Source organism: Heterocephalus glaber, unplaced genomic scaffold (genome assembly GCF_053883595.1).
Source record: "Heterocephalus glaber isolate CG9 unplaced genomic scaffold, H.glaber_assembly_v1.0 deba00001608, whole genome shotgun sequence".
Lineage (NCBI taxonomy): Eukaryota > Metazoa > Chordata > Mammalia > Rodentia > Bathyergidae > Heterocephalus > Heterocephalus glaber.
In genome coordinates this window covers 5634835-5661342 of record NW_028258379.1, presented here as the reverse complement: position 1 = coordinate 5661342, position 26508 = coordinate 5634835, and the positions used below count along the sequence as shown (strand labels likewise).

Sequence of the window (26508 nt, the reverse complement as noted above, 5' to 3'; positions counted from 1 at the left end):
TGCTGGTAAAGAAGTGTGAATAAATAAATGGTGCTAACAGAAGCAGTAGCACCCTGCAGCTGGGAGATGGGGAAGCCAGGAGGAGGTGGCATTTTAGCTGCGTCATGGATGATGGGTAAGGCTTTGCCAGGTGAGAGGAGATCTGAGAGCACCTGATGCCAAGGGTGCAGCACATGCAAAAACCCAATCCTACCCCAAAGCTCCTGGATCTCCCAAGACACTGCATATCCAGCAGCAGGAGGCCTGGCGGGCAGTTAGGCTGCAGACAGACAAAGTCATCTTCCCAGCTTTGCTTGAAAGGACAGACAGCTACTAAGACAGGTGGAAACAGGGGACCACGAGACCAGGCCCAAGAATGTATCCTGAACAGGTACAAACTGAGATTCGGGGCTGTGGCTACAGGTCTTTCCCTAGAGCCAAACAGTGTTGTAGAAGAATGCAGAGGTCTGAGAGGTGCTGACGGTTCACAGAACATTTGTAGGAGAAAGAGAGCCTCAGGGAACATGGGTAAGAGAGAGGAATGAGACTTACTCCAAAACTACGTGAGGACGGGAGAAATGTGGCTCAAAATAAGGGCAAGAACCTGAAGGTATGCAAATGTTAGATGCTTCTAAAAGCCAGAAAGCACTACCTACTCTGTAAAACCCAGATTCCAGGTCTTAGCTGGGTCTTAGCCACAGGGGATTCTGCCTCTGGGACTCCAGGCTCTCACCTGGGCTGCTGGGGAGTGGTTATCTCACCCTGTGAGGGTTTTTCTTTCCCCACACATGTCAGAAGGGGGGTGCTGCCAGTGGGGCAGCGCCCTCAGGACACAGCTCCCTACCCACTCCCACCAGGAGCCTGTAGACCTGGTAAAGAATTTACATCTGAGCAGCCTCCTTCCATGAGCTGTAGTGGCTGACTGACCACTCTGGCCTCCCCACCCGTGGGTGTCTTCTTCACAGGTACCACAAGGGAAAAAGGAGAAAAGCCTCTCACAAAGCCCTCTGCTTTGCCCTGGGCTCTGAGTGGGGCCTAACACAGAGAAATCAAGGGAGCTGAACCATCAGTGCAGCTGCCCCTGGTGGTCCGCATCCTGGGTGTGTGGGGGGGGTCATAGCACCTGCCCACACCCCTCTGCTCCCCAGGGGCCTCCACCAGGGAGGCCCAAGAAACTCATCCAACCAGTTCCCCATGGAGGAGAGGAGGAGGAGAGAAGGAGAGGAGCTTTCTCCCTGAGCTGAATTCAGACAGGTGCAGCAGCTGCCACCAAAGCCCAGATTCTGGGGTGTACACAGCATGAAAATCACAGTAGGGGCCCACAGTCTGCTCCTGGAAAAGTGAGGCTTCGACCTGGGTAGCGGGGTGAATGAAAAGCCCAGGTCAGGACAAGAATCTGCCCCTTAACCTCCCTGCACCCGCTGCAGAGATGGTGGGTGGTGCTGGGCCTGTCTGGCTGGACGTTCATGAGCGTAGGTGACCTGCTCTACCAGCTGCCACTAGATTTGATCCAAACCAACCACCTCCTGTGGACTGTGGGAAGGGGAAACTTCAGGAAGACGTGAGAGATTAACTCTGCTTCTCCCAGGGTGCGTGTGAACGCCTGTGAGCTGGCTCTCACCAGAATGGTTTGTCCCTAAGCACCTCAATCTGAAGGCTTACAATGGGAAGACCCGCTGAAGTCCCCTAGAAAGCATTCACAGTCACCTCCAAAATGAACAGAAGGCTGCCAGCTATTGTCCAGCTGGGTGGGAACGGCCTCAGTTAGGAGGAAAAGGAGCCACTCTACTATACCTGCACCAGTAATGGCTCTCAGTTTCTGAACCCTCAGGGGGAAACCTGCCTTTTGCCCCAGATCTATGGCTGGCCAGGGTTCCTGGGGGTTGACAGGCCAAGCCTAGAGGCCTGGGGCTGACAGAGTCCCAAGGACACCCCACTTGTGCCCACTGGCCTGGCCCCAGGGGTACCTACCGCTTTCCTCAAAAGGGCTCCCATCTAAGCACCAGGAGGGCAGGGTGAGGGGCCAGGGTGCTGCATCCTCCCAGGAGAGCCAACCGGCAGCCCAGCAGTTAACAGGCCGGGCAGGCAGGCGAGCAGTGAGCTGCCACCAACAGCCTCGGGAATTAAAGCGTCCGCGCCTCCAGTGAGACTCTTCTATAAGTGTCCTATTCAGAACCAGTTCCGCGTGTGGGTAATACTTTCTGCATTTCTCTCATTCCTGATTGCTGCTGGGGGCCCAGCAGGGAAATGCAGCGTCTCACCACACAGAGCTGGTGAGAAGGACCCAGGCCACAATCCCAGGAGCTTCACACAGCTAAGCACTTGCAAATATCTCCAGCCATGAAGCACATGGGATGCCACTAAGTGCAGGAAGTCAAATACTGAAGACTTTGAACAAAGCCAGATCAGTCACCAGCACAATACTCCGTCTATGCAGCACCTCCCCCACCCGGCCCTCAGAGCCCAAGGGCATTAACCCTTGCATCCTCCCCACGGCAAGGGCACAGGGGAGGGGCAGGTGGCCATCAGTACCACTCCCTGCTTTACAGGTCAGGAAAACTGAGGCACAAGTGGCCTGTCAGACTGCAGGCATCCCAGCCAACACTTACCAGGGTGTACCAGGCACTGTGCTGACACATTCTCTGCGTAAGCTTGCAACACCCTCTCTCCCAGGGCCAGGCAGCCTGGGAAGGGGAAGCCAGGGTTTGCTGGAACCCAGAGTCCCTGTGGGTTTCACCCCTGGCAACCCATGGGGCACAAGAGATGGAGCCAAAGAATGAAAAGGAGCTATCCCCAGCCCCCCTCGTCAGAATGCCCTGAAGCACTTTCTGCCCTTTTATAAGTTCACGCTTTGCTCAGAACAAGTTCTTGCAGTGCAGGGCAACCTCAGAAGGAAGCCAGAATGGAGCTACCTGGGAATTTGTGGCTCACCTGTCTGTAGATGCCTCTGGGGAGGCCAGAGCGAAGATGGCCACCCTTCCTCCATCCCTGCACTGTTGGCCCTGGACTGGGGGCATCTGCACAGTAGGTCAGTGAGTGCCAAGAATGCTACGCCATTTTCTGTGAGTGCTGCCACTGTAACTTACAACCTCGGAGAGATGAGCCCCAAGGCTTCTCAGGCTCCAATTCATATCTCGATTTGGCAGCTGTGTAAACATGTGCCAGAAGACTGAGGCACACGGCATGGAGGGTATTTTGTGGGTGCTTCTGAGGGGAGAAAAAGGCGCCCCCAGTGGAGGCATAGAGACAGGTTTAAGAGTAGAAAGGCAGGGGCTTCACCTCCGCTGCCTGCTCAGACTCAGAACTGCAGTACCTTGTCTGGGATGACTCCGGTCTGAAAGGACTACTCAAACTCACTCTTACTTGTCTGTTTGTTTACTGTGGTACTGTGTATTGAACCCAGGGCTTTTGCTCTAAGCTACATCCCCAGTTCTTTTTTAAAAAAATTTTGAGCCAGGGTTTTGCTAAGTTGCCCAGGCTGGGCTCTCAAACCTGCCATCCTCCAGCCTCAGCCTCCCAGAGTGCTGGGATTACAGGTGTGCACCAGCACACCCAGCTCCTCATACTTACTGACATCATAAACCATGTGCCAGGTGCTGGTGAACACAGCACTGAACAAGAAGACTCCTCGTTCTTATAGAGCAAGGCCACAAATGACAGCCAAGTTAATATATTTCCGGTTGTTTGGTTGCTTTTCCTTTGTACTGCTAGGCCTTGGCACACTAGGCAAGTGCTCTACCACTGAGTTGCATCTCCAGCCACTTATTTTTCTGGAAAGTGCTAAGTGTTAAGAATCAGAACACTGAAAATAGTGTGACTGGGGTTGGGGAACTTAATCAGGTAGGGAGGTGTGGGAAGCTCCAAGAAGGTGATTCCTGAGCAGAGACCTATATGGTTAAAAGGGCCCAGATGTGCAAAATCCTGTGGAGAGGGCCAGGAATTTAACTCAGTGGTTCCAGGGCCTGACTTCCAAGGGCAAGGTCCCAAGTTTGATTGCCGGTATCAAAAAAAAAAAAAAAACCAAATCAGAGGGCCCTGGATGTAGCTCAGTGGTGTGTGTCTGCTTGGCAAGTACAAGGTCCTGAGTTGGATCCCAGGTACTGAAAAAAAAAAATCAAACCAAACAAAACTTCCAATAAGGAAAGGCCCAGGACTAGATTCACTGGTGAATTCTGCCAAACATTTAAAATCAATTCTTCACAAATTCATCTAAAAAAATAGGAGAGAACACAATCTAAAGCTAATATTACCTTGCTAACAAGGTTAGACAATACATCACAGAAAAAGAGCTAAATTCCAATATCTTTTATGATTACAGACACAAACATTCTCCCAAAATACTAATAAATTGAATCCAGCATCATATAAAAAAAAGTATACAATATAACCAAATGAGATTTATTCTGGAATTGCAACATGGGTCAACATCTAAATAGCAATTAATGTAATTTGATAATAATAAAGTACAAAGCCACCTCTTAGCCAGGCATAGTGGCATACACTTGTAATCCCAGCACTTTTGGTGGCTGAGGCAGGAAAAATCACAAGGTCAAGCCCAGCCAGAGCCTGGGCAACTTCACAACTTAGCAAGACCCTGTCTCAAAATAATAATAATAATAAATAAATAAATTTATATTAGAAAAACACTTACTGCTGTGGTGGCACAGACCTGTATTCCAATTTGGAAAACTGATCCAAGAGAATTACAAGTTCAAGGCCAGCCTGGGTAATTTGGCAAGACTCTGTCTCAAAATAAAAAATAAAGAAGGTTGGGGGATGTAGCTCAGTGGCAAAGCACTCTTGCATTTGATCTCTGATACTTTAAAAAAGCCACCAATCATCTCAGTATATCCAGAAAAAACATTTCGCAAACCCTAACACCACTGAAGAAACTAAAACTAGAGGGGAGCACTCCCGACATTTTGAAGAGTATCTGTAAAACCCACAAGAGTTTGCCAAAATTCAAAACTTAGCCAGGCATGATGGCTCACACCTATAATCCCAACACAGTGGGAGGCTGAGGCAGAAGGATCCAAGGTTGAACCCAGCCTGGATAACTTAGTGAGATCCTGTCTCAAAATAAAAAGTTAAAAAAAAAAAAAGGCGAGGAGAGGCTGGGGATAAGAAGGGCCTAGGTTCAATTCCCAGCACCACAAAAATAAGTAAATGTTTAAAAAATAAAAGCTTTTGTTCTGGGGATGTAGTTTAATGGTAGAACACTTGCCTAGCATGTTAGAGGCCCTGAGTTTGATCCCCAAAACTGGGAGGCAGAGGAGTGTAAAAATATAAACCACGGAGAGAAAATATGTGTAAGTCATATATTTACAATGGACTTACATGCAGAACATATAATGAACCCTTATGACTCAACAATAAAAAAGACAAAATAGCTTAACTTAAAAGGGAACAAAGGGTTTGTTTGTTTGTTTTATTTTTTTGGTACTGGGGATTGAACTCAGGACCTTGTGCGGCGAGGCAGAGAGCGGAACCACTGAGCTAAATCCCCAGCCCGACAAAGGATTTGGATAGACATTTCTCCAGAGAAGGTACAGAAATGGTCATTATTGAAGACCACATGAAGAGATTCTCATTGTCATTAGTCATTAGGGAAATGCAAACCAAAAACCATAACCAACACTACTGTACACACACTAGGATGGCTAAAATCAAGATGACGGATGCTAACAAGTGTCGGTGAGGATTTGGTGAAACCAGAGCATTTGTACACTGTTAGTGGGAATGTACCACTGTGCAGCCTATTTGGAACAATTCAGCAGTTCTCAGACAGTTTAAATACAGAGTTGCCATAGGACCCAGCAACTCTCTTAGGTATAGATACACCCAAGAGAATTGAAAACACACATCCACACAAAAATGTGTACAAAACTGTTCACAGCAGCATTGTTTGTGAAAGCTAAAAAGCAGAAAAAAAAAAAACATTGTCCATTGGCTCGTAGTAACCGATGAGTTTCCTACAGACATTCCAGGGACCAAAGGGAACTTCAAATTAGACAGCCATGTTCCCTTTGGTGACTGTCGTGGCCATGACACTGTGGTGGCTGCTATGCTGCACAGTGCCGCAGTAACGATTGCAGCTCTCCCCTTGATACCCAGTTATCAGTGTCACCTTCAGCCTCAGGCTTCTGAACACCTGGCTGCAATAGAAATCATGAAACGGAAGTACATTTTGATCCTGCAGAATAAATCAATTTGGTAAGAGAAAGTCAGGCTAAAGAACAATATGAACAGATCCTTGGATGTGTACAAGGTACAGTGCAGGAGGAGCTCCTATTATTCTGATTTCTGCCCAGCTGAAATACTATATCGAAGTTGTCTGTGAGTACACAGTAACGAAAATACCAGTGCCTCCTAGAGACTTTACTCTGGAACCTCAAGTTATTGTTATTAGGTCGTTTGATGTCAACAAACCTGGCTGTGAAGTTGACGACCTTAAAGGGGGTGAATTTTGGCTTAAGGTATGGTGGTGGTTGTAATCTAAAGGGAGCACTGAAGGTGGCTAGGGAACAGAAGTCAGACCTGGTATTGTTGCCAAAGACAGTGAAGGAAAACTCACTGGAAACCAATCTTTTCCAAAACTGTATCACTTTTTGCAGCAAGAACATAATGATCATCAGTGTGCTGTTCCAGGGGTTTTTTTGTTTTTTTTTTTTTTGGTACCAGGGATCAAACTCGGGTCCTTGCGCTTGCGCAGCAGGCGGTGAAACCACTGAGCTAAATCCCTGGCCCTCCAGGGGTCTTATTGAAGTTGGAACAAAAACCAACCCCACTTTGTGCCAAACTGGCGGAACGGTGGGGCAGGTACACAATGCAGGTGGAGTTTTACCTGAGATATTCTTGGAGTTAGAAATTTTCTGTTTTCTACTTAGATGCTTTCTAGATGCAGGCACTGAAGGTGAAAAGAAAGCAGCAAAGGTCCAAAAGCTGTCCAAGAAGTGCTTATGGTCAACATAGGATCTTCGTCAACAGATAGTGCTGTCAAGACTGATATGTGCAGGATCGGTCTGACTAATCCTGTGTGCACAGAAGTGGGACAAAGAACTGTCCCTTCCCAGGCATGGTGGCGTATGCCTGTAATCACAGCACTTGGGAGACTGAGGCAGGGGGATCACTATGAGTTCGAGGCCAGCCTGGGCTACATAGTAAGTTTAAGGCCAGCCTGAACTACACGGCAAGACCCTGTCTCAAAACAAACAAACAAACAAACAAAACTGCCCCTCGTCAAAGAGTTTAGAAGCACTGTCGTTTAACTGGTTGTGGGTAAGACAAGAAGAGGAGGGACAAGCCCACAGTGGTGAGGACTGAAGAACCCAAGTAAAATAACACACCTGGATGAAGCTGGAATTTCTCTTAACAACTTAAGGGTATATTTTCAAAGCAGTACTAGGGAATTAATTTCACAGCTCATTACCTTAATAGGTAGCTAGCTATAAGGTTATTCTCATTTTTTTTGTAATAAAAATTTAACCTCTAGTACTAATACAAGGTCTACAATAATGTAACAGTTGGTACGATGCTGGATTAAATCAACATTTTAGCAGAAATTAAGCATTTCCAAATCAGATCTAATTTACACATCATTACAGATTTGGAATGAAACTGCTACAACCAGCCTTCTCTGTAGCACACATACCACTGAATCTGTCTGAAATAAAGTTTTTCTTCTTAAAAAGAAGGAGGAGGAGGAGGAGAGCAACGAAGGACTTTCTACAACATGCTACAGGACTGAAGTTTGAAAACATTAGGCTAAGGGAAAGAAGCAATCACAACAAACCACATAATGTATGATTCCATTTATATGAAATGTCCAGAATAGGTAATCTAAAGAGACAGGAAGTGCACTAGTGGTTCCTAAGGCTGGAAGATGGGGAAATAGGACACAACTGCTTCCTTTGGGGAGTGATGCAAATGTCATCAAATCAGACAGCAGTGATGACTGCACCACACTGAATACACTAAAACCAATGAACTATACACTTCAATGAATTATAAGATGTATGAAATATTGCTCAATGAAGCAAGAAAGAGAGAAAAATATTAATAGTATCAACCTAGTAGGAAGAGAATAGACCACTCAATAATCAATGCTGGAAAAACTGGTTACTCTTCTGGAAAGAAGAAAATCAGTTCCATCTTACAGGGTTGAGTGGCTCCCAGCCATGGCCACACATCAAAGTCCCCAGGCACACGTCCTGACCACGCTGGGCCCACCCCGGGACACTCCGACTCGGCCCATCTGACCCAGAGTTTGGCCCAGGCATCAGCCCCTTGTGCAGCTTTCATGTGCACCCAGGCTGAGAACCAGAGGATTTAGTGAGTGTGGGAGGCAAAACTTCAATTTACAGGAACACATATTAACATAGATGTTTATACAATCAGAACAGAAAGGATTTCTTTCTTCTTTCCTCCCCCTGCCCCTCAGCGTTGGGGATCAAACCCAGGGCCTCACACATGCTTGGCAAGCAGAAGTGCACTGAGGCAGGAGGATCGCTGCAAGTTCAAGGCCAGCCTGGGCTACATGAAATGAGTTCAAGGCCAGCCTGAACTACAGAATGAGCCCCAGTTTCAAAAAAAAAAAAAAAAGAATGAAAATAACATTATTTAATAAAATTAAGACAATCCACAGATATGTATCTATATCTAGATAATGGATATAACCTATAAACAATTATTTAACACACACTTCCACACACAGAAATTTTTAAAAAGGCACTAGCAGTTGTGATGGATAAAGGGCAGAATTACCTCCAAAAAAAGTACACAAGAACCTCTACCAAGTCTCAGGATGGGGAGCTGGGTGGCTTAGAATCAGAGGTGGGAGACACTATACATTTTCCCTTTTGGAGTTTGAATCATGTATTATCAATTTTTCTAAATTTGTTTTGGGTTGGGCTTTTTTTTTTGCCATGAACAACAGACATGGAAAGTCCTCATCTATACCCGAATTTAAGTGCCAATTTTTCTTTCCTGGTTTGTTTGTTTTTTGTTTTTGTTTTTGTTTTTTTTGAGATAGGGTCTTGCTCATGGCTTGTAGTTCAGGCTGGCCTTGAACTCCTGCCGATCATCCTGCCTCGGTCTCCTTGTTTCAACAAAGGCAAGATCCCTTCAAGAGATAGATAGTTGGTGATCTGCTTGGCTGGAAGTGAATTAAGACTAGACCCGGGCCGGGGATTTAGCTCAGTGGTTTCGCCACCTGCTGCGCAAGCGCAAGGACCCGAGTTCGATACCCGGTACCAAAAAAAAAAAAAAAGACTAGACCCAGAGCAGAGGAGCAACCCGCGAGCAGACCGTGAAGACCTCGGCAGTGTGGAGCTGCGCTCCCTCCTGCCTGCGCCCCGCCCCCCAGGGAGCAGCTCAGCCGCCTGGGCGCCTGCAGCCAAGCCCCCCACCCCCAACTCGTCTCTGGCCTCCTGGCTGCGCTGGTACCTGGTTCCACACTACAGAGACACAGGGGGTCATAAAGGCCATTGTGCTCAGCTCCAGAAGACAGAGCAGAAGCAGACAACAGAAAGAGGTCCTCTCTCAGGCTCCTTGATGAAAACTGAAGCCAAATGGAAAAGTGAAGAGAATCTTCAATAAAGGCACACCAGACCACCGGACTTGGTAAGCTGGAGGTATCATCACCTCCCATTGGAACCTGGACATTCTTCAGGGGAAAGGCAGCTGGAACCTGCAGTAGAGCCTTGCAGAGTTCAGAGTTCAATCATGCAGGAGGACAGGGAGCTCAACTTGGGACTGGCAGCCACCTGAATCTCACGGGTCTGCTACTGGCTTGCTGAGACTCACTGACTTGTATCTGCACACTGCTGCCCACGTTGTCTATTGTGACAGCAGAGACATACCCTGAAGGGGGCCCTTCATTTTTATTTTTTGTTATTTTGAAAATTATTTCTTTGCTCTTATTTTTAATTTTTAATTTTTTTCTACTCTTTTCAAATTTTTCTCTTTTCTTCTTTTTTTTCTTCTTTTCTCTTTTCTTTCTTTCTCTCTGTCTCTCATTCTCTTATTCTCTCGCTGGCCCACATTGTTCTTCATCTCCCTTTTTGTTCCTGTTCTGGCACTAATTCAGATTTCTTCTTTCTTTTTCTTTTCTTCTCTTTTTCCTTCTCTCGATTGTCATCAGCTTTAAAGGAAAGTAAATACAGTTTCTAGCCACCCTATTGCTGTTAGGTTGTTCTGTTCTCATTTTTGTTCTTTCATTCTATCTTTTCCTCTTGTCTTTAACAGTTTCTTAGAGTTTGCATGATCTTCCTATGTCCTCTGGCCTCACTCCTAACCTTCCCCTATCCTTCTATCTATCCCTCCCTCCCCAACTCCTTCTAACTCCCCATCCCAAAGGGTAAAGCTGCTATATTGAAGAATCTTCACTATAAATATATGTTGGGCTAGTCCTCGATTTTGATTTAATTCACACAGTTACAAACCTAAAGACCAGCTATATCTGGAAGACACCTCTGAGAAGCAATCATTCCATAAGGGTTCTAAATACAAGCAATGTAGATACTTAAGCAATTTTGAAGTATCAGCCCAGGAATTAAACCAAGGACAGTACCAAAAACAAAACTGAAAAGACATTTAAGCAAGGCACAAACCCAGACTTCCACCCCACCAAAGGCAAACTCTGGGGGAAACGAGGTGGAAAAGTCTGATAGTCAACCACCTGGACATCCTGAACTGATAGCACAGGAAGTAACAAAACAGATGAATGAGGCTCTAGAAAAATTCAAAACAGAAATAATTTCCCAGATAAACACAGAGATGGTGAGCAGAGTGAAAGATATGATTAGAGGATCTAGAATAGAAACAGATAAAAGAATAGATGAGCTCAGAACCATGTTGGAAGCCATGAATGCCCTGCATAAGAAAGAAAAGCAAACCATAATTGTCCAACATAGGAAAATGGCATCCATGAAACAGATTCAAACAGATATCCAGGAAATTAAAAACTCCACTGAAAGTATTCACAGCAGACTGAGTGAATGTGAAGATAGAATATCAGGTATAAAAGACAAGATGGCAGTTAGTGACTAAACTAACAGAGATTTCTTAAAGATAGTAAGGGACCACGAGAAATCAATCCAGCAGCTGCTAGATGATGCAAAGAGGAAAAACATAAGACTGATAGGAGTCCTTGAAAAAGCAGGAGAAAGCACAAAAGACATAAAAAAAAAAAAAAAAAAAACTGTTCACAGAAATAATAGTAGTAGGGCCGGGGATTTAGCTCAGTGGTTCCGCCGCCTGCTTCGCAAGCACAAGGACCCGAGTTCAATCCCCGGCACCAAAAAAGGAAGTAATTGTAGAAAACTTCCCAGACAGAGGTAGAGAATTGGACATACAGATATACGAGGCATATACAACTCCAATTAGCCATAATGAAAAAAAAAAAAAATCTACACAAGACTGGTGCAACCACTGAGGAAATCAGTATGGAGATACCTCAAAGAACTAGGACTGGGAGTCCCATTTGACCCTGCTAGTCCACTGCTGGGGATCTTCCCCAAAGAATTAAAAGAATCATACCACAGTGATATATGTGTGCCCATGTTCATAGCAGCACAGTTTATGATAGCTAAAACTTGGAAACAGCCCAAATGCCCATCAACTGGAGACTGGATAAAGAAAATGTGGGTTTTTTATAAAATGGAGTTCTACAGAGCCATAAAAATTGAGAAATTAGAGACATTTATAGCTAAGTGGATGCACATTGAGGCAATACTCTTAAGTGAAATAAATAGGACACACATGTATAAATACTGAATAGTTTCTCTGATGTGAGAAACTGAAAGTGTAAATAAGGACTAAAATGCATAATAGGTAATGTGAAATAGGAAGAAAAGGGGCAAAGGGGAAGGAAGTGGGAGGGCTAGGGGAAAGGATAGAAGGGAATGGGATTAATATGAGAAAATGGAAAAACAGGAACAAAATCTTTGTAAATAGGGAGGAATGGAGGGGTGGAAGGGAGGGCTGGGCAAGGGTGAAAAATAAGAACCAAGAGAGATTATGTAAAGGTGCAAATTTCCAATGATGAATGTCATGATAATGTACACATAAAATGTACCAATGATTAGAATGAATAATCGATAATGCAAAATAGGAAGAAAAGTTCCAAAGGTGTAGGGGTAGCGGGAGGGGCAGGAGAAAGGAAAGAAGGGAAAGGAAAAATGATGAGAAATGGACAAAATGGAAATAAAGTATTTGTAAATAGGGAAGGGTGGAGGGGGTGAAGGGAGGGCTAGGAATGGGGAAAAAATAAGAACCAAGATGCATTATGTAAAGGTACACAAGTTCCCAATGAGAAATGTAATTGTGTTGTATACCTACAATGTACCAATAAAAGAATTTAACAAAAAAAAAAAAAGAAAAAAATCTACACATAGACATATAATAGTCAAGATCCCAGAAACCCAACAGAAGAACAAAATCCTACAAGCAGTTAGAGAAAAGAAACAAGTCACCTACACAGGAAAGCCCATCAGAACCACAGCAGACTTCTCAACACAAACCCTCAAGTCAGGGAGAGCCAGGAGTGAAGTATTTCAAGCCCTAAAAGAAAATAACTTCCCAACAGAGTGAACCCACCAGGCAAGGCAAGAAACTAAAGGGAAAGGGGAAAAAATAAAACATAAAAGCCAACAACAGTGAAACATCATGACAAGGATGAGTCAATATCTATCGATTATAACCATCAATGTTAATGGCCTCAATTCACCAATCAAAAGAAGTAGACTGACAGAATGGATTAAGAAGCAAAATCCAGCAATATGCTATATACAAGAAACACACCTAACTCAAAAATATTCATAGACTGAAAGTAAAAGGATGGAAAACAGTTCTCCACGCAACAGGAACCCAGAAAAAAGCAGGGGTAGCAATCTTATTTGCAGACAAAGTAGATTTCAAACCAAAACTAATTAAGAGAGACAAAGATGGTCACTACATCCTTGTGAAGAGAACAATCCAAGAGGAAGAGATAACAATCATAAATATATATGCACGCGGGGCTGGGGATTTAGCTCAGTGGTTCCAGTGCCTGCCTTGCAAGTGCAAGGTCCCAAGTTCGATCCCCAGTACCAAAATAAATAAATAAATAAATATATATATATATATATATATATATATATGTACCAAATATGAATGCCCCCAACTATACAAAACAAATATTAATGGACATGAAAAACCAAATAAACACTAATACAATTATAGTGGGGGACCTCAATACCCCACTGTCACAAATAGACAGATCATCTAGACAAAAAAATCAACAATGAAATTCTAGAACTGATCCAAGCTATTGAACAAATGGACTTAATAGATGTTTACAGAGTGTTCCACTGCACAAAATCAGAATATACATTCTTTTCAGCTGCACACGGGTCATTCTCCAAAATAGACCACATGCTAGCTCAGAGGACATGTTTAAGTAAATGTAAAAGAACTGAAGTTACCCTCTGTATATTATCAGACCATAGTGCACTAAAATTGGAGATCAACAGCATAAGAAACCGCAAAACCCCCACAAACACATGGAAATTGAATAACACTCTCCTGAACAACCAATGGGTCAGAGGAAATTAAAGAAGAAATTAGACAGTTTCTACAAGTAAATGATAATGCCAGTACAACATACAGAAATCTGTGGGACACAATGAAAGCAGTTATATGAGGGAAATTCATAGCAGTGAATGCCCATATTAGGAAAACAGAGAGAGCTCAAATAAACAACCTAATGCTGAACCCTCAAGCTCCTAGAAAAAGAAGAGCATGACAAACCCAAAGCTCGCACAAGAGAGGAAATTATAAAGATCAGAGCAGAAATTAATGCAATGGAGACTAAGAGAACAATACAAAAAATCAGTGTATCAAAGAGTTGGTTTTTCAAAAGAATAAATAAAATCAATAAACCTTTAGCCAACCTTATCAAAAAAAAGGAAAGAAAAGGCTCAAATCCATGCAATTAAGAACAAAAAAGGTGAAGTCACAACAGATCCAGCAGAAATCCAGAGGATCATCAATACCTACCTCAAGAACCTGTACTCTAATAAATGGAAAACACAAAAGAAATGGACAGATTCCTAGATACATACGAACTGCCAAAGTTGAACAAAGAAGATGTAAAAATTCTAAATATCCCAATTACAATGAATGAAATTGAAAACACAATTAAAAATTTACCAACAAAGAAAAGCCCAGGTCCTGATGGCTTCACTGCTGAATTCTACAAGACATTTAGAGAAGAACTATTGCCATTACTCTTTAAACGCATCAATAAAATGGAAAGGGAAGCAATACTTCCAAATTCATTCCTGGAAGCAAGTGTTACTTTGATTCCAAAACCAGGGAAAGACTCAACCCAAGAAGAGAACTACAGGTCAATCTCCCTAATGAACATAGACGCAAAAATCCTCAACAAGATACTAGCAAGCAGAATACACAGGGTCATCAAGAAGATCATACACCTTGACCAAGTTGGATTTATCCCAGGGATCCAAGGATGGTTCAAAATACATAAATCAATAAATGTAATACACTATATTAATAGAGTCAAGGACAAAAACCATATGATCATCTCAATAGATGCAGAAAAAGCATTCGACAAAATCTAACACCCATTCATGATAAAAACACTACAGAAAATTGGAATAGAAGGTCTTTATCTTAACCTGATTCAGGCTATTTATGAAAAACCAACAGCCAACATCATACTAAATGGTCAAAAACTGAACACCTTCACACTAAAATCAGGAACAAGACAAGGATGCCCACTATCACCACTCCTATTCAATATAGTTCTGGAAACAGCCACAGCAATGATAAAAGAGAAAGAAATAAAAGCAATAAAGATAGGAAAGGAAGAAGTTAAACTGTCATTATTTGCTGATGATATGATACTTTACATAGAAGACTCAAAAAGCTCCACCGAAAGACTTCTAGACTTAATTGACAGATTCAGTAGAGTACCTGGATACAAGATCAAGACTCAAAAATCAATAGCCTTCTTGTACACAAATAACAGACTCACTGAGAGAGAAATTAGGGAAACAATTCCTTTTATAATAGCATCCAAAACAATGAAATATCTAGGAATCAATCTAACAAAGGAAGCAAAAGACCTCTACACTGAAAACTACAGAACTCTGAAAAAAGAGATCAAAGAGGATATAAGAAAATGGAAAGACATCCCTTGTTCCTGGGTAGGAAGAACCAATACAATGAAAATGGCCATACTTCCAAAACTGCTATATAGATTTAATGCACTGCCGATTGAAATTCCAACAACATACTTCACAGAAATAGAGAAAACAATGCAAAAACTCATTTGGAACCAGAAGAGACCTAGAATAGCAAGAGCAATTCTAGACAACAGAGATCTAGCAGGGGGTATCACAATCCCCAACTTAAAACTATACTACAAAGCTACTGTGATAAAAACAGCATGGTACTGGCAAAGAAACAGACCTGAGGATCAGTGGAATAGATTAGAAGATGCAGAAACAACTCCAGACATACTCAGCCACCTCATCTTCGACAAAGGAGCCAATCATCCTCACTGGAGGAAAGATAGCATATTTAATAAATGGTGCTGGAAAAACTGGATTTCAACTTGCCAAAGATTAAAACTAGACCCATATCTATCACCATGCACTAAAATAACATCGAAGTAGATTAAAGATCTAAATATTAAAACAGAAACACTGAACCTGCCGGAAGTGGTAGAAATCTTGAAGACATTGGCATAGGAAAAGACTTTATGAGAAAAACCTCAGTAGCACAGGAACTAACACAAAGAATCAACAACTGGGATCTCATCTTATTAAAAGGTTCTGATGGGCCAGGGATTTAGCTCAGCGGTTCCATTGCCTGCCTCGAAAGTGCAAAGACCTGAGTTCGATCCCCGGTACCAAAAAAGAAAAAAAAGCTTCTGCACTCACCAAGAGAAACCACCAACAGAGCTAAGAGACAACCTACAATGTGGGAAAAAATTTTTACCAGCTGTACCTCAGACAAAGGTCTACTATCTAGAATCTTAAAGAACTTTAAAAAAATCAGACCCTCCAAATATAAAGACCCAATTCAAAAATGGGCATCTGAAATGAACAGACACTGCTCAGACAAAGAAGTAAAAACAGCAAATAAATATATGAAAAAATGTTCAACATCACTGGTCACTTGAGAGATGCAGATGAAAACAACACTGAGATTCCACCTCACCCCACAAAGAGTGGCTGCTATCAAGAAATCAACTGGGCCGGGGATTTAGCTCAGTGGCTCCGCCGCCTGCCTTGCAAGCACAAGGTCCTGAGTTCGATCCCCGGTACCAAAAAAAAAAAGAAATCAAGCAATAAACAAATGTTGGCACAGGTGTGGGGAGAAAGGATCCATTGCTGGTGGAAGTGCAGACTGGTACAACCACTGTGGAAATCAATATAGAGATACCTCAAAGAACCAGGGCTAGAGGTCCCATTTGACCAAGCTATTCCCCTGCTGGGTATCTTCCTAAAAGAATTAAAAGAATCATACCACAGTGACATTTGTGCACCCATGTTTATAGCGGCACAGTTTGTAATAATAGCTAAAGCTTGGAAGCAGCCCAAGTGCCCATCAACTGGAAACTGGATAAAGAAAATGTGGGGTTTTTTATACAATGGAGTACTACTCAGTCATAAGAACGACAAACTAGAGACATTTGTAACTAATTGGATGCATATTGAGGCCATACTCTTAAGTGAAATAAATAGGACACACATGTGTAAATACCAAATAGTTTCTCTGGTGCGAGGAACTGAAAGTGTAAATAAGGATTAAAATTATTAAAACGAATAATTGATAATTTTAAATAGGAATAAAAGGTACAAAGGGGTAGGGGAAGTGGGAGGGGAAGGCAAAAGGAAAGAAGGGAAAGGAAAAATTATAAGAAAAGGAAAAAATAGAAACAAAGTCTTTGTAAATAGGAAAGGGTGGAGGGGGTGAAGGGAGGACAGGGAATGTGGAAAAAATAACAACCAAGATACATCATGTACAGGTACAAGCACCCAATGATAAATGTAAATGTATTGTATAACAAAAATGTACCAATAAAAGAATGTAAGGAAAAAAAAGACTAGACCCATCTACCTCTGTTGTAACCCAAGCCACCTCAAGCTAGCAGGACCCTGTGAACAGAGCTGTCCGAAACACACCACACAGTAGAGTTTCAAAACAGTCTGGAATGGATTGAAAAATCATGCACTCCAGATTCTTTTAGAAGTCAGCCTCAGGCTGCAGCTGTGCTCAGTGGTAGAGCTCCAGCCTCATATACCTAAGGCCTGGGTTTGATCCCCAAAACTGAAATAAAAGAAAAAAAGAAAAGTTCAACGTCATCTCTACCAACTACAGTGGTACCTCAGCTCACAAAACTTTATTCTTTCCACGATTCTGGTTGCAAACTAAGGTGGACAAGAACGGAATCAAATGCAATAGTTGTGCTGACCTATGGGGAAATTTGATTCAGTTCTTGTCCAGCTCAGTTTGTGATCAGAATGGTGGAGAGAATTGAGTTCATGCACGGAGGCACCACTGTGTCAGCTGAGTTACCCAAACTCATGGGGAACTCAGTTTCCCTACTCTTATTGAGTAGGACTTACTGAGAGGACTGTGAGGTTACTATCAACACCTTTTAATAATTTCAGACAATGTGACTGGGAACCTTTAAAAAATATGTTTTACACTCCTCTGCCTTCCTAAACAAGAGGCAAGGGAATATAATTTACCTCTTCTTGATGACTCAGGGTCAGGATTAGCAGCAAGGCATCCATTATCACACAGACGATGCCCGAGGTGGAAGGTGCGCCAAGCCGTTCGCCCTAAACAAATGGCTCTGGGCTCCTCCTGGGACCTCTGCCTCCTAGCGTTCAGAGCTCAGCCAGCCTCAGCCAACTTTACTGCACCGTGGCCATTTCACCTGCTTCTCTGTTCTGGTTCTTTCTTACCTTCCCCCCCAGCCCCAGTCCTGGGGATTGAACCCGGGCCTTCTCACTGCACAACATCACCAGCCATTTATTTTTTATTTTGAGACAGTCTCACTAAGTCACCCACGCAGGTCTCAAACTTGTGATCCTCCCTGCCTTAGCCTCCCAGATTGAAGGTGTCTGTTCTGGTTTCTTTACCCTCTTTCATCCGCTGCTTCCTATCTGCTTTGGATCTGGAAATAGACCGGATCTGAGGAGACCATTCCCTGGGGACCACGTCCTCCCCTGCTACAGAGATCCCACCCATGTGAGGAGAAAGCAAGGTTGCTGCTGGCTGCGGCAGGCTGGGGCTGCAAGCAGTATCTCGGGAGAGTACAGACTGGTGCCCAAGGCCAACTGGACACACAGTCTCACAGTCTGCAGAGCACAAGAGAAGAAGTTCGAAGAGCTCCCAGTAGGGCTGGGGATTTAGCTCAGTGGCATTGTGCCTGCCTTGCAAACTTAAGGTCCTGAGTTCAATCCCCAGTACCAAAAAATAAAAAGAGCTCGCAGTGCCTGTAGAATCCATCTCGTCTCTTGGCACCCTGTTACAAAACAGACTTCATCCATTCCTCTTGCATCCCTGCCTCCCTTCTCAACTCAGACTCTAGCAATAATCAGAACAACTTCTAGGACCTTCGCCATTTGCAAAAGGCTAGGAGCACAACTACCATGGAACCTGCCAGAACTCTGTTCGGGTTCTGAGTTCAACCAGAGTCTGCCTAGCATGAACTAAGAGTCCCTGAGCTTCAATCCAGGCTCCTTCCCTAAAGGCAACCAAGAGCCCACAGAGCTGCCCTCTCCCTTTGGCCTGCATCCCCAAAAGCCCACCAGGGCTGGACTCATCCCTACCATCCACCACCTTATTCCCCCACTCAGCCGGATTACTCTCTGGGCGCAGCCCGAGCCTGAGCCCACCATGCCCTACTCAGTGCTCTTTGGGAACACAGATGAGTCAAGCACAGCTCCTGTTCCCTGCAGCTTCTAACGGAAATAGAGCCCCTATTGTCACTAGGGCCAGCTGTTAGTCCCAGCCAGCTGCCACGGGGGTCCGCCAGCACCTCCAGACAGGTCTCTAGCTGACCACAGGTTAGACCCTGCCCTGACCTTGGGTCACCCAATGTCATAAGCATGCTCCAAGCTGTTCAGGCCTCTTTCCAACTTCCTCTGAGTTCTGACTCCACTGGGCTTCACCCCAACTGGCAGGCTCAGAAGTTGCTTCAGCAAAGAGCCGTGTGGCCGCCTTCGTGTGCTGTGGGCCCTCCAGGGAGTGGTGTGACTGATGACCACTTCCTTAAGCCTGGCCCTCATGGCCCATCCCTCACTTCCTGAGCCAGGGCAGGGTCCCCAGGAAACCGCTCACCACAAATTCTGACAACAGAAGTTTTGATTACACCCCTTTGACGCCCGTGTTTCCAGCTAAGAGGAAAACACCCATCCATCGGATGAGCAGATTAGAAGCAATTCAGACCTAGGCAGGCCTGATCCTGAGCTCTCACTGTATCAGTCATTCTGGTGCATAGCCCTATAATCTCAGCACTCACGAGGCTAGGGCAGGAGGATGGTCAGGAGTTTGAGGCCAGCCTGGACTACATAGCAAGACACTGTCTAAAAACAAAAACTCAAAACTCAAAAACATTCTGAGCCAGGTACAGTAGCAGGCACCTGTGGTCTCACCTATGTAGAAGGCTGAAGCAGAAAGATCGCTTTGAGGCCGGCCTATTTAACACAGCAAGAGCCAGTCACAAAAATTAATGAATCCTGGTTCCTGCCTTATGGAAGGCCTGTGGGGGGCTGCTTCCCAGCCTCCCTCAGAATCTTTTTGCCACCTCCGTGGGCTCTCCAGGAAGAGCTGTACCACTGTGTGACCTCTCCTTCTCTCCTTCTCCACCACCGCGCCCAGCATAACTTCTCTACACGAGGCTGAAGGAGGGTGGACAGCTTCGAAGCTGTGGGACCAAGGGGAGAGGCCAGGGACAAAGGTGTGATTCAGCCTCTGGTTGGAGGCAGGGGGAATTCCAGATAAAGCACAGGTCAGGGCTGCCCCGGTCACACGATCTATCACAGGGGGTAAGGGCCAGCACACATCTGGGAGTCCTGTTTCCTCCATCTGAGGTCTAAGGTAGAAAGCTCACTGCTAGGAGAGGATTCACTTTGGTTTTCTGTTCATTCCCTTTAAGTTCCTCCTCTTGCCTCATACTTAAAATGCAAAAATTTCCATCTAGAGCCCTTAGCCCTGGCATGAAACAGGTAAGATTGAAAACTAAGGTGAATGTTTAAACATTTTTAAATATATTACAGTAAAAAACACACTGCCATGAATCACCCTTAAAATACTCTCCCTCACCTCGAACATACTTACCCACCATTCTTGCTACTTTCTGAAGTAGTTCTGAGTCCTTTTTTGCAAGTGTTTATACTTGCAGTGTTATGGCTGCCTCAATGCCCTGAATAAATTCAAAACATTTACCTTTCATGGTCATTTTGACTGAGCAAGAGACAAATTGCATGGTGCCAAATTCAGTAAGGTAGATGAGAACACTCCGTCATGTTTTCATAGGCCTGTCTTTCCACTGGATGGAACTCAGCAACAGCATTCACCAGTTTCAAACACACCTTGTAAAGACACTTAGGAAAGAGGACTTCCAGAACTGCTTCAGAAAGTGCAAGAACAATGGGATCAGTGTGCTCAAAGTGAGGGCCGTATTTTGAAGGGGATTAATAGCCATGTATCTTTTACTGTAATACATTTTTAAATTTAAATATTAACTATATTTTGAGTACTTATTGTATCTCAAGTTCCTCCTTCAGTATTTGATTGGAAAAAGCATTTGTCATACCCCTCTTCAGGCTTTGCTGAACAGTAAACACACATTATTTCATTGTTCATTCTCACAATGCCACACATGGCAGGCAAGATGACTCCACTTTATAGTTGAGAAACGCAGGTTCAAAGGAATTTAGCTCCACCTCAGTGGGCTGTGGGCCAGGGTTTGAACTCAGGTGTCTCTGCTTCTAGGCCTCAGTGGGATGCTGAACTGGGTTTCAAGGAAGGGAAATCAGGGCTTAAGAAATAGCTCCCTGTTCAAAAGTCTTTTCTTTAGGGAAACTTTCCCGGCCACTCTAGGACTGTCAGCGAATTCCTCCCCTGACAATTCACACCTGTCTTCCCTATCATATTTTTTCGGGTTATCACTAACAAGCTCTTTATTTGTGTCATCTGTCTTGTTTATTACCAGCTCCACATGGTCAATAATTGTTGCGTACTGTATTCTGTTCCCTGCTGTGTTCCCAGCACCTAGCATTCATAGACAGTTAGTGCTAAATAAGGAACGGTTGAATGAATGAATGCAAGGGCATAAAATAGAACTGAGAGGCAGGAGTGTAGGGAGAAAAAGTGGATGATCCATTTATTCAGGGCAAGAACGGAAAGCTGAGAAAAGACAGAGAATCTAGCCAGGGGCCAGTTGAGGGCCCCAGATGAGCCTGAGGAGAGGAAATGAACATCCATAGGTCCCCTGGGGTCTCCCAGAGAGCTTCCTGGTGGCAGTGGTGACTTCCAGCTGCCAGGGCCCCAGCCTGAAGGCTTCTGCTGGGGAAGGAGGGAAATGGGCAGGGAAGCCCCAGAACAAAGGCCTGAGGACAGGCAGCTGGCCAGAGGGGGCCCAGAGCAGCAGCCTGAGCCAGAAGGGCCACCTGGAGGGGGGAGGGCGCCCTGACACTGAAGACAGCCTCCAGTGCAGCTGCAAACTCCAGAGAGCCCTGTCACCCAGAGCCCTCCCCGCCCCAACACCACAGAGAAGAGCTTCAGAGGAGCCTACGGGGCTGTGGCACCCCGGGCAGGGCCGATGCCTTCACAAGGTTGAGAGCCTGATGGAGGCAGCAGGGCAGCGCTCCTAGGGAGCACAGACCCTCAACCCTCCAGTGCTGGTCATCCCAGCCTTGCCCTTTGGCCTGCTCTGCTGTAAACACCGTGACCCTGGGAGAGCAGTGGATTTGGTAAGGCCAGTGTTTACTCTGGAGTGGAGATACTACAGGCCAAGGAGTAAACTTCCACCATTAGCTCCCACGCCTACCATCTACACGGGATATACCCAGGAAACTGCAAAGCTCAAAGGGACCCTCCCATCACTGTGCAGCCTTTTTTTTCTTTTTATGTAGCAGTTTATGGAACACTTACCACATGTGAGGGTGCATCTGACCCTTACTATAGCCTTTATTTTTAAAAAAAAAAAAAAGCAAGCAAGTATTCCCACTTCTTTCACATAGAAACTGAGTCAGAAAAGATGTGAATTGGCCAGGTGGTGTTGGAGAAGTAGATTAGTCCATGAGGGGATGTGAGCTCTGGTCCCAGTCAGGCCAATAGGGCCCCAGGCTAAAATCGCCTCACCCTTCAGGGCTTTGGTTTCTTTGGTTGTAAATGGGGTGGGCTAATCTGAGGGGCCTTCCAGCCACAACAACTCCATCAATATTTGCTGCTATGTAGTAGAACCAGGACTAAAACTCAAGCCAAAACCCAGGCTGGACTCTTAGTCCAGTGCTCTTTACATTGTCCCTGCTATGACACTTCTAATCAAGGCAACACAAAAGCTCCAAAGCAGCTCTTAAAGCACTGGCTTGGGGGTTTCCTTAATCCCCGGCTCCCAGTCCCATCCCCAGGGACCCAAAGGGTGGTCCAACCTTCCAGGAAAGGAGGGGGCAGCAGAGGCAGGAGCGTCAACAGCAGGAGTACAGAAGGGAGATGAGGCCGGCCAGGCAGGTGTGAACCCAGACCCACGGGAAGGGCGGTCACAGAGAACGGTTCGCCTTCTCTGGACTCTTACTCCCAAGCCTTTCTGCCGGATAGTTGGGGTTTAGGGGCGCAGAACTGCACGCCCAGCCCAGCAGAGGAGGGGCTGTAAGGGCACTTTCCAGGAGGCGGGCAGCTGATGGTGCTCAGCGTGGAGCTCCCCGCCCTCCCCCCGACTGTCACTACTCCCCGCTTATTATGTCTTGAGCAAGGACCATGTGACGGGGCTGCACGCAGAGGCCCGGCTAGGGAGACTCTGCGGACCCCCTGCCAGGGTGCCCTGTAAGGCGCTGCCGTCCAGGTCTCCCGCTCTGGCTCAGGGCAGCCGAGAACCCCTACATCTGCCGGCAGCTTAGCGAGTGAGCCAGAGAATGAAGCCCACACCCGGTCTCTAACACACCCCCCCCCCCAGGCCACACCTCTCCAGCCTCCAACCATTACATTTCTCGCTCCCTTTTCCCTTTCGTTTTCGAAAACAGCTCCAAAAAATAAAAGTAGCTACCTAAACAACGTCTAGAAATTTTCAAGCTTGGATGCCGTATCCTGGATTCCCAACTCGAAGGGCTGAGATTGGGCAGCAAATAAACCGATTTCGGGAATGGACGAGGGCAGGGGCTCCGCGCAGCCAGGGGCTCTATGTTGCCAACGCTCTCCGCGTTTCTGGCCCCTACTCTAATCCCTGCACGGGGAACCGAGATCCCCAAGGGCGAGCACCATGTGGCACCAGGCCGGAGCAGACTGCTGGCACCTCCGGGCTCCCGGGACCCGAGGCTCGGTCTTCCCCAGAAGGGGTTCACGGCCCCCGGACAGAACCCGCTCCCGGGCGCGCCAAGGGAGAGGTTGGGCGCAGCCTCGCAGGCTCCCCGGATCTCACCCCTACCCTGACAGGGGCCCCGGAGCGGTCCCCCTTTGTGTTTCTGGGATGGGAGTAAAACGGGCAAAACACGCCTACCGGAACGGCCCTCCGCGCCCTCGCCCTCGCCCGCTGCCAGGACGGTCGCCCAGGGAGGAGCCAAGCCCTGGGCCACCTCGGTCGTCGCATGTTCTCACCCCGCAGGGGAGTAAACTGCGGAGGGCAAGACCCCGGCGTGCTCCGGGCACTGCCCCTTCGCCGGCGCGGGGACAGCGGAGGGCACTCACCGCGCGGTCGCCGCTCCGCCGGCTCCGGACACGCGAGGCGCTGCCCAGGTGGCGCCGCGAAGCGGGCGCGAGTTTGAAAGTCGCTTTCGGAAGGGACCTCGGCCGCCGCTGCTCCCGCCCCCTGCAGCAGCCGGGCGTCGGGGACGCGGGTCTGCGCGCGGTTCCCCAGCGCGGCAGGAAGTCGGGGCCGAGCCGGGCCGGGCAGCGGCCGCCGCGGGCGGGCGCGGGGGCGGGGGCGGGGGCGGGGGCGGGCCGGGCCGGGCCGGGAAGGGTTCCAGGGGGTGGAACTCGGCGGGGCTGGAAGGCTGCAGCCTTCAAGATCAAGGCCCGCAGGTGGGGCGAGCGCGGTCGCCAGCGCCTCCCGGGCAGCCTGGATACACCGGGTCGCACGTGGTGAGGTCACCTTGGTGTCGCCGAGCCTCCACCACCGCCTCCCGAGAGGGCGGCGGACCGCTCACCCCGCCCTGTGCGGTCTGGGAACTGCAGGCCCAGCCGAGGGGGCTTCGGTCCCCAGCGAGGCGCCCGTCGAGGTCGGACGTGGAGGTCCTGGCCCCACCTGGGCAGGTCACCTCGGCTGTGAGTCAGAAATACGTGTCTCACATTCCTCACCGAAACTACGCGGGTTCTTTACAGATAAAATCCAAACTTGCAGAAGCTGATGGGAAAGAAATAAAGACGCTCATAACTTGTGGGTGAGGGCCCCAGAACAGACTGTTACTAGGACGAACAAGATGGAGAAACCTGGCTGATAGAGGCACTTTGTAAACAAAGACAGGCTCGTCTGGTTTAGTCTTGTTGTTTGTTTATTATTTTTTATTTATTTGGTTTTTTGAGACAGGGACTGGCTCTGTAGTTCAGGCTGGCCTTGAACTCACTATGTAGTCCAGGCTGGCCTCGAACTCATGGCAAACCTCCTGCCTCCGCCTACCTGGTTACTGGGATTACAACAGTGCGCCGCCATACCCAGCCTGTGCCGTGCCCAGACTGTGATCATGTGCACGAGGGAAGTCACACCTGGAAATTGGAGGGTGAGGGGCGGCGACGGGGACATTCCACACAGACGTGAGCATAAATCTAAAGTCTTATGATAATGCATTAACAAAGATCCTGGAAGAAAGATGTTCCCAGGGGAGCGGAGCCCAGGGTGGGGACCTTTGTCACCTCTACCTTGGGAGGAGGAAGTGGACACATCAGCACCAGTGGGTATATTTGACATGCAAGTGTAGACAAGTGTGTATATATAGTAAACGGTTTATAGAGTTCTGACTGAAAACAACAAGCCTCCTCCCCCAAAAGAAAACTGTTCCAGGCAAAAAGCAAGGTCCAGGTGATTTACAGGGAGGGGCGGGGCGAGAGGAAATGGCTTTCAGGTGACTTTGAAACTCGATCCCGGCAGAGGGTGGGGTGAGGACAGCCAGCTGCCTCTCTGGGGACGGGGGTGGGGGTGGGGGTGGGGTGGGTGTGCCCCGACGGCGGGCCCACATTCCTCAGGGAGGGAGAGTCTGTCCTAGGCCTGCGGAGCCACGGACTCCGCTGCCCGTGAGAGCTGGGAGACTGCCGAAGGGGACTGGAGGCTCCACTGGACGAAGCCCGCTGGGCTCGAAGCTGGCAGGAAAGCAGAAAGCCCAGTCCTTTCCTGCCCTGCAGGAGCAGGCCCTGCTCAGCCCTCCACCTGGCGTAGTTTTTGCTTTCTTCTCTGATCACCGGAATTCTACCGGGCCCTTGTTACCCACCTCAAATTACAGCTCCCTCAGAAGCCCCTTGACTAAGCAGGCTCTTGTGGGTAGGTGCACCCTCATCCTCAGCCAGCAGAGTGTTGGATACAGTAGTAAGAACCGAGGTCTGGCCGGGGATTTAGCTCAGTGGTTCCGGCGCCTGCCTCAAAAGCGCAAGGTCCCAAGTTCGATCCCCAGTACAAAAAAAAAAAAAAAGAACCGAGATCTGGGGGACACTACGTGCACCTTGCCTGTGCCATCTATTACTGCGGTGTCCCTGGGTCTCCAGCCACTGTGGGAGGTTGCTGTAGCCTCAACCCCAGTTTGCAGATAGGACTCAGATCAGGATGGTGCAACTTGCTGATGACCACATAAACAGCCAAAGCACAGTCCCACAAGAGTCTTGTCTGCAAGGGTCCAGTGTGGGATTGCCCAGCACGCATTAGCCATTATTCTAAATGCACAAGAACAGTTGCCGTTAGGGAAGAAACTGAGGCAAGGTCCTACTAGGGGGTGGTAGGCCTGGGAGTTATAATAAGTATGATATGTTATAATAAGTATAATATAATATATTATATTATAATAATATAATCTGCTCTTAACTACCACTTCCTCTGCTTTCTTGTCTTGCTTTATATCACCTATTTTCTGAAAAGATTGTAATCTCCCTGTGGCAGAAGTCATGAAGGAAGCACTCAGTAAAGCTAAGCTGAAGTCAGATGAAACAAACCAGTTTGTGAAAAATCACACAATTACACTTCCATGGATAAAAATCTCGGTCTGGGCCCTGCAGGTCCAAGCTGTAGCCTCTTCACAAGTCTGAACTTCCCTCCTTCCCACCAATTCTTGCTTCAGTGCCCTCACCCTGCTATTAAATCATTTA

The 26508-nt window shown here is 46.6% G+C and overlaps 1 protein-coding gene and 1 pseudogene across 5 annotated transcripts in view; one reads left to right on the top strand and one right to left on the bottom strand.

Moving 5' to 3' along the window:
• Plekhg3 (pleckstrin homology and RhoGEF domain containing G3) overlaps positions 1-24111 on the bottom strand; it is a 47663-nt gene extending 23552 nt beyond the window's left edge. For 2 of the 5 annotated variants that reach the window (XM_087195273.1, XM_087195276.1), the window contains exon 1: positions 23723-23884. In XM_087195273.1, the coding sequence (XP_087051399.1) occupies positions 23723-23812 (90 nt within the window). In that variant the 5' untranslated portion in view covers positions 23813-23884. Of the gene's footprint in view, positions 1-23722; positions 23885-23910 lie in introns of those variants that run through there. The other 3 variants (XM_087195277.1, XM_087195275.1, XM_021247704.2) reach the window with 3 other exon arrangements.
• Positions 6149-23133, top strand: LOC101701052 (eukaryotic translation initiation factor 2 subunit 3B pseudogene; annotated as a pseudogene).
• Positions 24112-26508: the final 2397 nt, after the last annotated feature.